The following is a 12,727-nucleotide window of genomic DNA, read 5'->3' on the forward strand; positions in this document are numbered from 1 at the left end:
CTTTCCCCTTTTCACTCACATTTTTGAGGCAAGGTTCTGTATTAGGTTTCTAAAGTAAAAAAATTACATGCAAACTAAATTGCTTGGCCCTAGTAACTTTCTTTAACATTTGTTTCTTTCAAATAAATTATTAACCAAATACCAAATAAATTAACCAAAGCACGGTCGCATAATGTTTTATTAAAACTATTCACAAATATCGATATTGCACGCAACAGTAGCAGCTATTACGAATAAACTTTCCAAAGTTGCTTTTCAAATAAGAATAATTTATGAATTACCTGAAGAACGATATTTGCCGTTAATGACTTCACGTAATCAATTCGCGGCACGTTTTCAACTTCTTATCAACAGTATATTTTTCTTGCTTAGGTTTGTATAGGCAAAAACAAACACACTATGATTACCGAAGGACAGATTTTCATTTACTTATTTTCAATTAACTAATGCATATCTGTAAGAAACGAGTACTTGTCATCAGAATGGAGTTAATTTTTCAATGTGTAAACAGCTGAATAAGGAAGTACTTGACCGCTGGTTTATAACTGATAAAACCATATTTCAACTTCTTCGAAATCAGTGGTGATATTTACTTATACTTTTATTCTAGTATTAAAAGTTTTATTGAGCGATAAAGAACCTTTCATCGGTTTTTAAATTACTTGCAAATAATGTGCATTTATGTATATTTATTGTTATCATATGTATTTTTATTGAACGTAATTTCATTGGGACGAAATTGACTTGACTGTTTTGAATAGTAATTAATGAATTGCACTAGTTCAAATAATATTCAATTAAATACATACAAAAATATGGAATATATAAAACAAATATTACTTAAATAGTCAATAGATAACTTTTCGTAAAAATGTTCGGACAATAATAAAATCTTTTGTTACACAATCTTTTTGCATTCTCGTGTATAATGCAAACTTATTATCTTCATTAAGAACAACAAACGGCAAAAACTGCCCACACTCACGCAGAAATAACAAATCGTCCAATGAAAAGACTAATTAGTTATATAAAACGTAGGAGAAAGTCAGATCGCGTTGTAAAAAACGCAGAGACGTTATACTTAAGCTCTTGAACTTTGTACAGGCAGTGTCTGGCACTGATTAGCTGCGAGCTTTTCGCAATTTCCATCGCCGCACACCTATGCAGCGTGTGGCGAAAGCGTCTGTAGACGACCTTTCACATGCGAATGCAGAGAGGAAACTTTCCGATTATCAGCTGCTTTTTTCTAGCCTTCTCTTTTTTGCGTAATGTTCGATCCGATCTTCGAGGCTTTCTGTAATAAAAATTCACATTTATGATTAATCGCCGAGCTTTGTTTTCTTTCTTGTTTCGTATTGATCTCTGAGGTAATGCTTGAGACGGACAAACATTTACATGTGATTATTGCTAATGATATCTTGTGGATAGACGCACGAAATAAACAGACATTGAACAAAAAATCTGAACTATGCATGAGTGTATCAAAGTTTTCTTTTCGATAGTCCTAAGTAGAACGTATTCGTGTATGCTTCGCAAACTGAATGCATTCGGCTTTTGAATTAATATTGAAATGATAAAAATAATACCTCATGAAAAATTATTTGAAAATATAAAATATGTTTTCTGAAAATGTAAATTACGATAGCAAATGAAAAATTGTTTTACAATAAGAGATTGACGTCATTTCCTCATAAAAAATTCATAGAAAAAAGTATAATTTTCTGCATTTTTTATCTATATCCGGTTCTTACAATCATATTTCTTTATAAAACTTTTTACTAAGGATACGACAGCATGGAATCATTAATAAGTCAAGCTGTTAGTTGGCATGTGATTATATTGAAATTAAAAAATTATATTTTGTGATAATTTATTCAAATACTGAATAGTAATTAATCAATCAAATAAAAATATATGTGACAATTATTTATTTAATAAAAAAATATTTATCAATTATTTGTTTAATAAAATAAATATATTGTGACTTTGAATGTTTGTACCTTTTTTTTGGGATTTTTTCATTAATAAAACATTTAATTTGGGACATTCGTGGACAGACAGTAATTTTTTTATATAAAAAAAGAAAAATTGAAATCAAGTTTTGAAAAATATGATCAATTATGTTCAATAACTAGTAGCTTTATTTATAAGAAATTCATGCAATCAAAAGTTATTCTACTTACCACATGTTTCACGCTCTAATAGTGGCTTATATACTTTAGATTCAACTCCTTGGAGAAGACAATTACTTTGGTATTTAATATTTGTATTTTTCTCATCTGTCAACTCTTGCAAATCTTGCAGCATATTTTTAATCATAGTACTCCTGAAAAACATTATGGCAAAATCATAATTTTGTAACACATCTATTACAAAAAAGAAGAAAGAATATTAATTAATTTGTATGTACTTCACATTAACATCAGTCCATTCTTCTTGTAAATCTTCAACAACTTTGAGAATTTCTTCTTTATCCACATACCAGTTAGCATCATCATATTCACAATAGAAAAGATTCAATGGTATGTAATGAGCTAAGTTGTATTGAGGTTTTTTAGGATGATTTTGAACATCCAGCAAGTCATTCATAATTTCTGGCTTTTCTTGTTCTCTTCCTATTAGAAATAAGATTCCCATGATGCAACGAATCTGATGCCATAAAAAAGCATTACTTTTGATTGTTAGTTGACACATATCATACCCTAAAATTTTGTCAAGAAAATCCTTTTCAAACTTATCCATTTTTACATTAAGCTATCAAAATAAAAACATTAAATTTTTAACTACCTGAATTTTTGTCATTGGGCTCTTTCAATATACAAGTTATTCCAGCATCAACTATAGTTCTATTAAAACTAACAACCCCATTTGCCACATCCATTTTACAAAGATTACGAAAATCATGTCTGCCAATAGTTAGCTTAACAGCTTTATTCATTGATTCAATATTTAAACCCCCTCTAGGAAAAAAGTACTTATAGGTTCTGGATTTACAATCAAATCTAGCTGAAATGTTAGGTCTAACAGGTGACCAAGATATACAACGAATATTTTTTGGAAGCAGTCTATTTAAAATTTTACAATATGCTATTTCAGCTGACAAATTATCTTGTTTATCTGGCTCAAATCGGCTCCTAATATCTAGAGAAATAACTTGTGAAAATGCACTTACTCCCTTATCTGTTCTACCACAACGATGATAATTTGCTGTTTGTCTACTTTCTATCAAACAGCTTTTCGTTAAAGCTGCAAATAAATGATATTCTATTGTATTTGTTGTATTTTCCTGTACAGCAAATCCATGATAATCCCATCCTAAGTAATAAAATTTCAAAAGAATATGTCTCTTATGGCATCTGGAATAAAAATTACAATTTTTACAAAATTTTTTTCCTAATTTATAATTTATCTTAGAAGAAAAACTTACTTTGTAAAATCAAATTTTTTCTTTGAGCTTTTGGTGTAATTTTTATTATCCATAGTTCCATTTTTTTTTTCGATAATCTGTTTTAATTGAAAGTTATGAGCTTCTACTTGTAAAATTTTAGCAATCAATTCCTACAAATATTAATCAACAATAATTAAATTTCAAATAGACCAGGATTCCTTGTCACATTGCAATCAAATACCCACATTCTTATCCAAATGTTCTAGTTCTTCCCTAGACGATATTTGCTTTTTTTTAATTACTTTAGCCATTATATTAATTTAAAAAATAAATAATAAATACCGTCGTTAGAATATTGATTTCGATGTTTTAGGTTATATTTACTGACACACATGGATATAAACAAAAATGTAACTAGAGAAATCTGCGCGGTAGTGCCATCGAGTGACCTATTTGATTACTAAACTCAACTAAACTTGCGTATTTTTGAGAAAACCTATAATATACCTACCATTATATTACTATAGTTTATTGATTTGCTTTTCTCAACACTTCTTTTCTCAAAAACAACTTTAATGAGAGATCGACTCATCTCTCATTAAAGTTGTTTTTTTTTATTATTTAGTTCGGAATTTCGTTTCCCGACTGCAAACCTGGAAATGATATTTTTCATACAATTTTGATTGTAAATAATCACCTTTACCTGGCAAGTTTTCGTCTAGGCCGCAAAACCATGTAACCGCACGCGGTTTCGTATTTAATTAAACATTGATTGTATGATTGTTGACAGTCATCTATGTTTATATAATATAAAAAAAAGAAGAGAATTTAGTAGCATCGTGAACTTTGTCACATCGTGATAAAACGACTATCATTATTTAGTTACTTTATCATAACGTTCACATGTGAAAACTGATTTAAAGAAAAATTCTGTTTTAATTATACTAAAAATTTTTAAATTTAAATTGGTATTTATTTGGATAATTGATGAGTAGTTTAATGCTTGCGTTATTAGTTCAATTGAAGGCGAAACGGATCCAAGATAAAAAATATTGAAGCAGAAGTTACAATGAATAATCAATCGGGATGGTAATAATACCTATAAAATCTATTCCGTAATCTAAGTAAAATAAGACTATAATTTAAAAATATATATTTCACTGGAACTCTAGATTTCAAATTTTTTGCCCTACATCGGAGAATTTAATATTAGCTATTTAGAGAAATATGATGAATAGGATACAAAGAAAGTCGGCTTTTGAGTGGTTTTTCTTATCGTCTTCAATTAATTTATCACGGGCGTCGATACAAGTTATTATAAAATATGAAAAATATTAATAGTATTAATAATACGATTTCAATTATAACAACGTTATATAAAATTAGTTGTTAAAAAGCTCATATTTCATTATGGATTTTCATGCAAATTACTGTGTAATAATAATTATTATTATAATAATAATTATTATTATAATAATATGTACCTAATGCTATCTTCTTCCTTTTGTATTCGAAAATTCGTAATTATATTAAGTACTGTTGTCATCTTCAATTATTGCTATAAATGAAATCTAGAGCTTTCATCTAGCACTTGTAAAAGTTATACTATATCGATAAGCCATTATATGTATTCATTTATCCTGAAGTTAACATAAATTAAGAATTGCATAATTTTCAATAAAAAGGCATTTTAATGTATGAAACTGTCGAAAATATAGTCTGAAATTTTTTAACATTCTTTCTTTTTTAAATTCTGCGACTAAAGTAATAACATCTCTAAAATCGTGGAACGGGTGGAACGCACACGTTCCATGTCCGTATGATTAGTTTTCAGTTTCCACTTTCCAAACATTTTAGTTTCTGCATTCATAATCCATATACACATATACACAACATATTATACACTAGAGATAAAACTGCGCAAAGTTTATGTTTATACATGTATGCAAGTTGTTCTGGTGGTAGTCCTAACAAAAAGAGTTGAGAAAAAAGATCAATTAAATGTCGATAATACATCGCTAAATTATGGACGAAGAAGCTTTGGATCAGACGAAATTGAGGCCGACTCTTGAGACCTACAAAAAGCTGTCGACCGACGTCTCTAACCACGATACGATATTGAAGGTACATATATAACCACATCAATAATAGTTACAGATTTTCTGTTAATGTGTCGTTCTAAAACTTTTTCTCAAACTTATCCTCGATTTTCAGGACAAGACAGTGTTATCCTACGTGGCTGTCGTTTTGGAATATCCTGACACAGAAATCGTGAACCTGGCACTAGATATTCTTGAAACTTTTGTCAAAAATGTTGAAAATTACTCTCACATAACTTCGACTTTTGGTGTTAGAGAGGCTCTTGATGCAGTGATTAACAAATATACTTACAATGATCCAAAACTGGCCAAGCGTGCTCAACAAATCAAAGATGACATTGAGCGCATGAAACCACCTATTTATAATTTACGCAGCCGTTGCAGGAGGGTCATTGAGCCAAAAAAACTGAAAACTCATGTCATTACTCTGCATGTTCAGGGCTTATTGCCTGTATGTTTTGTGGTTATTAAATAATCTACATAGCTCTCTTTCTCTCATTTAGTGATGCTAACATTTTGTAATACATTGATTTGCATTTAAACAGGAAACAAGAACAGAATTAGAATATACCCTAATTAGGATTGAAGGATTGATTTCTCTTGTTGTTGATGTGGAGCATCAACGTGTTACTATGAGAACATTAGCAAATGTCACAGCCAAACAAATTGCAGAAGCTATAAGTGATAATAATCCTAATATGGAGGCAAGATTAGTTACAAGAAATAAATATAATCAAGAATTTTTAGTACAATTAGTAAGTTACATGTACATTTTATGTTTTGTTATTTTGTTATATCTAATTTTCTCACATCAAAAACTTTCTTTTTATAGGTTAATGATGATATTGAAGACTATGAGTTACCAGAGTACTTGCCAGAGGATGAAGAAGATGAAGAGGAGGAAAAAAATGGTGTACTATCTTTATTCACAGGCTTAAGGCAAAGTGCATCGTCACTTTATAAATCAACGACGGAATTTCTGCATAATTCATTTTATTGGTGAAATTTTATAGTCTTTGTAGAAACTCTATTTGTCCCAAGAGCTTTTTGAGTAGACAATTCAAATTGCGCATTGACCCAAGAACATGAACACTCTAGAAGTTTTTTTAATTTCTAAAAAAAGATAACAGTAAGATGCTTTAACTGTTTTGTCTTTTATTAGAAAAACTGAATCTCTATTTTCGAAACAGCCTTACTATCATGGTCAGTTTCATGTTTTTCTTGTTTTTTAAATACTTGTTTTTGATACCCATTAGAACATTGTTCAATCCCACTATCATTTAATATTAAGCATTTTTACCTTAATTATAAGAATTAAGCATTAATTTGTACTTTTTATTCACGTTGGCGTTTAAATGTTGTGAGTAAATAAGAAAAACCATTTGCGCTAAAATTCTGTCTGAACATTAAATATTTCAGATTTATCAAAAGTTATTGCATTGACTTCTATGGAAGTTAACAGAGTTTTTAAAAAGATAAATACTACGAGACGTTTTCTGATGTCTCTTAACTATTCAAATTCTATGTATGTATATATATATATATATATATATATATATGTTTTGAAAAAAGGTGTTGAAAAAATGATTTCTCAATCTTATTTAAATCGATCTATAAGAAACGTACCTATGTCACCTAAATGCGATGGGCTTAAGCATTTTGTTATAACTCATCAATCACGAGGCTGTGCGAATGAATGTTTTATATACACGTTATTATTTACATTTCCTCAGATGAAATGTGAACATTTATTTAGAACTGTTGGAAAAGAAATACAAATAAGTAAAGTATTGTTTATCGAGCGCAGCATTGGCAACGTTCGAAAAGAAAAATTGCAATAACATGTGTATTAACAACGGCTGCTTGTCTTTTTGTCTCTGGCACAATACGTTATACGCCCATTGAATGAATCAATCGAGTTGTAAAATATAAAAAAAAGAAATCAATAATTTTTTCTGCCTATATATGTAATAAACTATAAGAAGCAGTTTATGTTTGATTACATTTTAATGCTGTCTAATAAACATATAAAAATTCTAATTTATATTAAATATGGTTATTATTACGTCCTTAAACACTTTAATTTTATAATTACAAAAAAATGTTTATCTGAATTGTTTATCGTGTATCTACTCTGTATGTAAGTAAGATATTCTGTTTACTTATGAAGTATACATTTTATCACAGTAGAGACGTTTTAAGGAAAATGTAGAATTTTTCCAAATTTTAAGCTACACTGTAAAAAATACTTTTATAAAATTACTAGTCTGAGTGGACGAAATGGAGTTTTGTCCCAGTTTGAAAGTAGTAAAATAGATAGTGCATTTACAGAAGTGGTTAGAGTACATTTATTAGCACTAGTAACTTTACAAGTTTCAAGATAGTAAAATCACTACACTAAACGTTGAAAAGTTATTGTAATTTTACTAGTTGGGTAGTGATAGTACAAAACTTTTTTATAATGTCGATAAAACCAGCATAAAATATTAATGTTCGGAACTGAAAGTTGCATTTTTATATCTTACGATCCAAAAAATTATTCGGCATATAAAATTCCATTTTATAATAGGTTAACAAATAACAGATTTACAATAATTATTTTTTTGTACATGTAATGTATGTGGGATATTGGAAAAATGGTAATTTCACTTGATGTTATCTAACTTGATAGGCACAAGAACTGGCTGCACGCAGTCTCACCCTTATCGTTATTCTGGGCCTCACACTCACATTTCGTATATGTCTTGACTTTCAACGCTTTTCCAGATTACTATGATATTCGTTCGAAGCAGTTCGATATTCGACAGATGTTTAACAGCTCACTACCCCCATTCATTCGATGAAAAGCACTTACTCATTTTTGAAACTATAAACTTGCTTACTATCGTAAACATTGTTATTTTTTTTTTTTTATTTAACGTCGCTCTATTTTTATGCTCCATCAGTGCTAATCAGCGATGGAGTCTTGCATGTGTTTGAGAACAAAGCACATGAAACTTTTTTCAGTGGTGCTTGTATCAATCAGCAGGTACTGGGAATCGAACCCGGGCCTACCGGGTGCGAGTCCGTCGCCCTACCGACCGAGCCATTGCAGGCCTCATAAACATTGTTATACTTCATTATATTTCACCTGCGACACATATAAATATACAAATATATATAAGTAAAAGAAAAGCAATGACGAGACTTATGTGACGTAAAAAAGTAAAATTTTGGCAAAAGAATAATAAGCGTGGTTGCGACTTATGAACTTTTAAAAAGTGTATAACTTTTTAAAGCCACATGAAAATTGATATATAGAATAGAATAATAAGGATGATACTTAAATACGCCGAATTTTCAATATGACACCATTTTTCGGGTGTAGCGTATTTTTATATTCATTGAATTCTATCGGAATTTGAGTTTGCTCACAGATAGAAAATTCGAAATTTTGTAATAGCGATACAATTCCAATCCCAATCAGCATTTCGGCGAATTTGTATCCAATACACTGCCTGGAGCCTGAGAATGAATAAAAATAAAAATAAAAATGAAACATGATTGAAACTAATGAAAAAACAGAGAAAAGGTAATGTTTACCCTCTCCAAAAGGCAGAAATGAATATCTCGGACGTTGAGCTCTCGATTCGTCCGTGAATCGATCCGGATCGAAGACTTCGGGATCAGGATAGTACCTTTCGTCATGGTGTATGGCATAAATAGGTATAAATACCCTCATTCCGCGTGGAATGGTAATATTAGTGTCGGGCACATTGAATGGCTTAGTCGCCACTCTCATCCCTATCCCAGCCACGGGATACTTCCTTTCCGTTTCTGAATGATTATGAAAAATGTATCGAAACTGACCGAATGAATGTTCATCGTTAGCAGACATTACCTTTCATTATTTGGTTGCAATAAGTCAGCTTCTGCAACACGTCATAACTTAGGACATTCTTATCTAAAATACTTCGTATCTCAGCACGTGCTTTATCTTGAATAGATTTATTCATAGCTAGTTCGTATAGATAATATGCAAGTGTCGATGAAGAGTCAGCATAGCCTGCTGACAGAAAGTCGAACGCTATGGCGGCGATTTGGGCAATTTCTAAGTCCGCATCAATTAGTGTTTGCATAAAATCGTTTGTTTGTACATCATTTGTCTTTCGATATTCTACAATTCGTGATACAAAATTCACAAAAAAATCTGAAACTTCCTTAGGATGTTTTCTTATTCTAAGCCACCGTGCCACATTGGGAAAGGCGATGGCGATTCGGTTCAAAGTAAACTTTAAATAAGGTTGTTTAGCCTTTGCAATCATTTCGCGCAGACGTTCAGCCGATTCTCTGCAATCCTTGCCAAAGGCAATTGCTTCAATGGCATCAGTAGTAAATCGGGAAAATGTATCAACAATGTCGATAACTTGCTCGCCATTGTACGTTATTTTATTTACATGTTCAACAAAGCTGTCACACATATTTTTTAGTTGCGGAAAAATTTCCTTCATCGTCGATGATTTGAATGCAGGCTTTAGTTTCCGTCGCATCGGCTTCCATTGCTCGTAATCAACAGTGCCTAAAATTCCTGATAATGGATCAATTTTCTCGTTGTGAAATAAGCCTCGGTTCTGGAAGCTGCTAAAATTTTTCACTAATACCAACTCCACGAGTTGTAAATCAGATATTATCACTGCTAAGCTGTTGAAAAATAAGCGAAACCCGATTAAGGGCTGTGGATATTTTTTGTATAGCTTAGATATTTCCAGAGCTAATTGCTCCTTGCAATTTCCATAAATGTATGGGTATTTAATACCAATAAAAGGTATTCCATACAAAGTTGTCAAAAGATAACCATTTATGTATGCGCGGTAAATGATAAACGCTAAAGTGAAAAAAAGGAGCAACCACCACGGTAATATTTCCATTTTCACTATACAATGCACTTTCTTTTCTAATTTTTTTAACGCGTTTTAATCTTCCGGAAAGTTTAGACAATACTCGTTTGAATGTACTAGCGCTACTGGTGCCAGTTTATTAAATGTGAAGTATGACGGTCAGCGTGCAGCTTATATGCCCCCCTCTCCTGTTTGAAAAGTTTTAAGGAGGTTCTCTTGCTCAGCGGTTGTTAAAGAGGGCTCCGCGCAACAGAAAAAGCGTTTCATCGGTTCAATTCGCTTGCATTTTACAGTTATAGATGAATTAAAGTGAAAAAATTTGAAAATACTTCTGTTAGCGTAAACTTTCTATTAGCCTTTTCCAAAAATCGATAAGTACTTTTTTTTGTTAGTAATAATACATTACGATACAAGTGCGGGAAAGTAGATTCTAGTCTCGTGTAGCGTTTACGCCCGAGCGAAGCGAGGGTGGAATGGTATTTTTGAGAATTGAACTTTTTCCAATATTACGTTATTTGTCACATCTCAAGAATGCGTGTATACAATTTTAAGTCTTAATATTGATTAGAAGTAATCATAAAAGTAATTTAGTAAGTAATATTGGAAAAAGTTCAATTCTCAAAAATTTGTAACAGACTTTCGATGATTCAAATAACTCATTTTTTATAACTTTCGACATTATTATTTTTTACTAACAAAAAAAAAGTATTTATCGATTTTTAGAAAAAGCTTATAGAAAGTTTACGCTAACAGGAGTATTTTCAAATTTTTTCACTTTAATTCATCTATAACTGTAAAATGCGAGCGAATTGAACCGATGAAACGCTTTTTCGGTTGCGCGGAGCCCTTTTTGACAACCGCTGAGCAAAAAAACGTACTTGAAAGTTAGAATGTATAAGCCGTTTGTTCTGTACTGCTGATAACAAATGTAAAGCAGACAGGAAGCGAATATTTAATATCTGCTCATATTTTCCGATAACAGTACAGACTGTATTCGAATTATGATATTTACGAAGAAAAGTGATTCAACATTTTATATGTAAAATGAAACGTCTCTTGTTTGATAATTTCGTTTGTTAATAACATGTTTCTAATTCTATTTATTTTCATAAACCATCATTGTGTTATTTTTATTGTTGCGGTTTTCTGTTAACGACCGTGCTTCTGAATAAATACTGACCTAAACTCCTTACACGTATAAAAGGAAATTTATTATAGACGAATATGCTTTGGTCAAAATGAACTATAAGTAATTGCGTAAATACAAATCGCTAATAATATAGAATAAATAAACTATACATAAACGACGAGAAAAATTCGGTCTCTAGTCCTAATATGCAAGGCTTCTACTCCTGAGCTTTCAATTTGTTTTGGCTTGTAAGATTCGTTCGCGTCGTCAGCCTCATCGCTGAGACCTGTCCACACTCGCGTAGTACAGCTATATTCCATATAAAATCTCTAAAATAACTAATAAAATATTTGAACTTTCCTTAAGTCTGGAGTGCAATAAATTAATACGATATTCTAATATGACTATAAGTAAGTTGTTCCGGATGACTTTGCTAAATTTCTTTGTGAAATTTTGCATCGGGATAAGTGCCTAAAATTTTTGAAGTTGTAGCCCATGCGACTGTGAACAGGATTATTTTTGTGTCACCATTAACTCAGACTCATAATAAAGTTTTGTTATATTTTTCTTTCTTTCTTTTTTGTTGTATAATTAATATTCGAATCGTACGTGCCTCTACAAAGGTCAAGTTATATATGCGTCAGCAGCGTATCGAGTGTATTACAACCAAGAAAATATTTTCAGCGTGGAATAGCATGAGAACAGAGTCAGGGAGCGTAGCCATAGCCAGTGTAAATTCATGTGTTGTACTGTTGATGCTTAAGGTCGATTTTACGCATGCTCGGAAAAGAGAGCGTGCTTAAAATCCCGCGTCGCACACGTTGTATCGAAATAGTACATTACGATACAAGTGCGGGAAAATAGATTCTGGTCTCGTGTGGCATTTACGCCCGAGCGAAGCGAGAAACTCTTTCCCGAACATGTGCCGTACCGTATTTTTTGCTCCGTATTTTGATACTCCGCAGGGAGTATCGAAAAATATTTTTTTACGGCACATGTTCGGAAAAGAGTTTCTCGTCTCGTGTACCTTTTCACCCTCGTTTCGCTCGGGTGTAAACGACACACAAGACAAGAATCTACTTTCGCGCACTTGTATCGTGATATACTATTCTCGCACTAGTTTTGAAATATACTATTTCATTGCTGGTACGGTTGTATGACGGTTTTTAGATACCGAGAACAACCGGTTAGGTTATTGGGTTATGTACGACCCACTATATACGGTTTGTAAAAT

The 12,727-nt window shown here is 31.5% G+C and overlaps 3 protein-coding genes across 4 annotated transcripts; 1 reads left to right on the forward strand and 2 right to left on the reverse strand.

Annotated features, from left to right (window-relative positions):
• Nucleotides 1-253: 253 nt before the first annotated feature.
• Nucleotides 254-3,772, reverse strand: LOC131663952 (tRNA pseudouridine(38/39) synthase). Of its 2 annotated transcripts, none has more exons than XR_009301895.1 (6): nucleotides 3,634-3,772; nucleotides 3,428-3,558; nucleotides 2,788-3,356; nucleotides 2,416-2,702; nucleotides 2,184-2,326; nucleotides 254-1,294 (listed from the first exon to the last, which is right to left on the reverse strand). XR_009301895.1 is itself a non-coding variant. In XM_058934745.1 (6 exons), exons 1-6 carry the CDS (start codon nucleotides 3,697-3,699, stop codon nucleotides 1,233-1,235), a joined length of 1,263 nt encoding a protein of 420 aa, XP_058790728.1. In that variant the 5' UTR covers nucleotides 3,700-3,772; the 3' UTR covers nucleotides 254-1,232. The 2 variants fall into 2 exon arrangements, 1 of the variants encoding a protein (XP_058790728.1); XM_058934745.1 differs by having other exon boundaries at nucleotides 2,411-2,702.
• A 1,485-nt stretch (nucleotides 3,773-5,257) lies between these two features.
• LOC131663949 (armadillo repeat-containing protein 1-like) lies at nucleotides 5,258-7,543 on the forward strand. Its single transcript, XM_058934739.1, has 4 exons — nucleotides 5,258-5,512; nucleotides 5,603-5,938; nucleotides 6,033-6,242; nucleotides 6,320-7,543. The coding sequence occupies exons 1-4, from the start codon at nucleotides 5,414-5,416 to the stop codon at nucleotides 6,488-6,490; spliced, it is 816 nt and encodes a 271-aa protein (XP_058790722.1). The 5' UTR covers nucleotides 5,258-5,413; the 3' UTR covers nucleotides 6,491-7,543.
• A 103-nt stretch (nucleotides 7,544-7,646) lies between these two features.
• LOC131663912 (probable cytochrome P450 6a23) lies at nucleotides 7,647-10,464 on the reverse strand. The gene is made up of 3 exons (XM_058934682.1): nucleotides 9,368-10,464; nucleotides 9,070-9,303; nucleotides 7,647-8,991 (listed from the first exon to the last, which is right to left on the reverse strand). The coding sequence occupies exons 1-3, from the start codon at nucleotides 10,392-10,394 to the stop codon at nucleotides 8,810-8,812; spliced, it is 1,443 nt and encodes a 480-aa protein (XP_058790665.1). The 5' UTR covers nucleotides 10,395-10,464; the 3' UTR covers nucleotides 7,647-8,809.
• Between the last annotated feature and the right edge of the window lie 2,263 nt (nucleotides 10,465-12,727).

Source organism: Phymastichus coffea, unplaced genomic scaffold (genome assembly GCF_024137745.1).
Source record: "Phymastichus coffea isolate CEN01 unplaced genomic scaffold, Cenicafe_Pcof_1.1 PCOF00039, whole genome shotgun sequence".
Lineage (NCBI taxonomy): Eukaryota > Metazoa > Arthropoda > Insecta > Hymenoptera > Eulophidae > Phymastichus > Phymastichus coffea.

What these genes read in the sequence shown, in the direction of transcription:
- LOC131663952 (XM_058934745.1), bottom strand. Translation starts at nt 3,699, where the DNA reads ATGGCTAAAGTAATTAAAAAAAAGCAAATATCGTCTAGGGAAGAACTA. An exon ending in TAGAACATTTGGATAAGAAT is followed by an intron (nt 3,559 to 3,633) that starts GTGGGTATTTGA and finishes TAATATTTGTAG; the next exon opens with GAATTGATTGCTAAAATTTT. An exon ending in ATTAGAGCGTGAAACATGTG is followed by an intron (nt 1,295 to 2,183) that starts GTAAGTAGAATA and finishes TTTTTATTACAG; the next exon opens with AAAGCCTCGAAGATCGGATC.
- LOC131663949 (XM_058934739.1), top strand. Translation starts at nt 5,414, where the DNA reads ATGGACGAAGAAGCTTTGGATCAGACGAAATTGAGGCCGACTCTTGAG. An exon ending in ATGTTCAGGGCTTATTGCCT is followed by an intron (nt 5,939 to 6,032) that starts GTATGTTTTGTG and finishes GCATTTAAACAG; the next exon opens with GAAACAAGAACAGAATTAGA. An exon ending in AAGAATTTTTAGTACAATTA is followed by an intron (nt 6,243 to 6,319) that starts GTAAGTTACATG and finishes TTCTTTTTATAG; the next exon opens with GTTAATGATGATATTGAAGA.
- LOC131663912 (XM_058934682.1), bottom strand. Translation starts at nt 10,394, where the DNA reads ATGGAAATATTACCGTGGTGGTTGCTCCTTTTTTTCACTTTAGCGTTT. An exon ending in TTGCAACCAAATAATGAAAG is followed by an intron (nt 9,304 to 9,367) that starts GTAATGTCTGCT and finishes ATAATCATTCAG; the next exon opens with AAACGGAAAGGAAGTATCCC. An exon ending in ATTTCTGCCTTTTGGAGAGG is followed by an intron (nt 8,992 to 9,069) that starts GTAAACATTACC and finishes ATTCATTCTCAG; the next exon opens with GCTCCAGGCAGTGTATTGGA.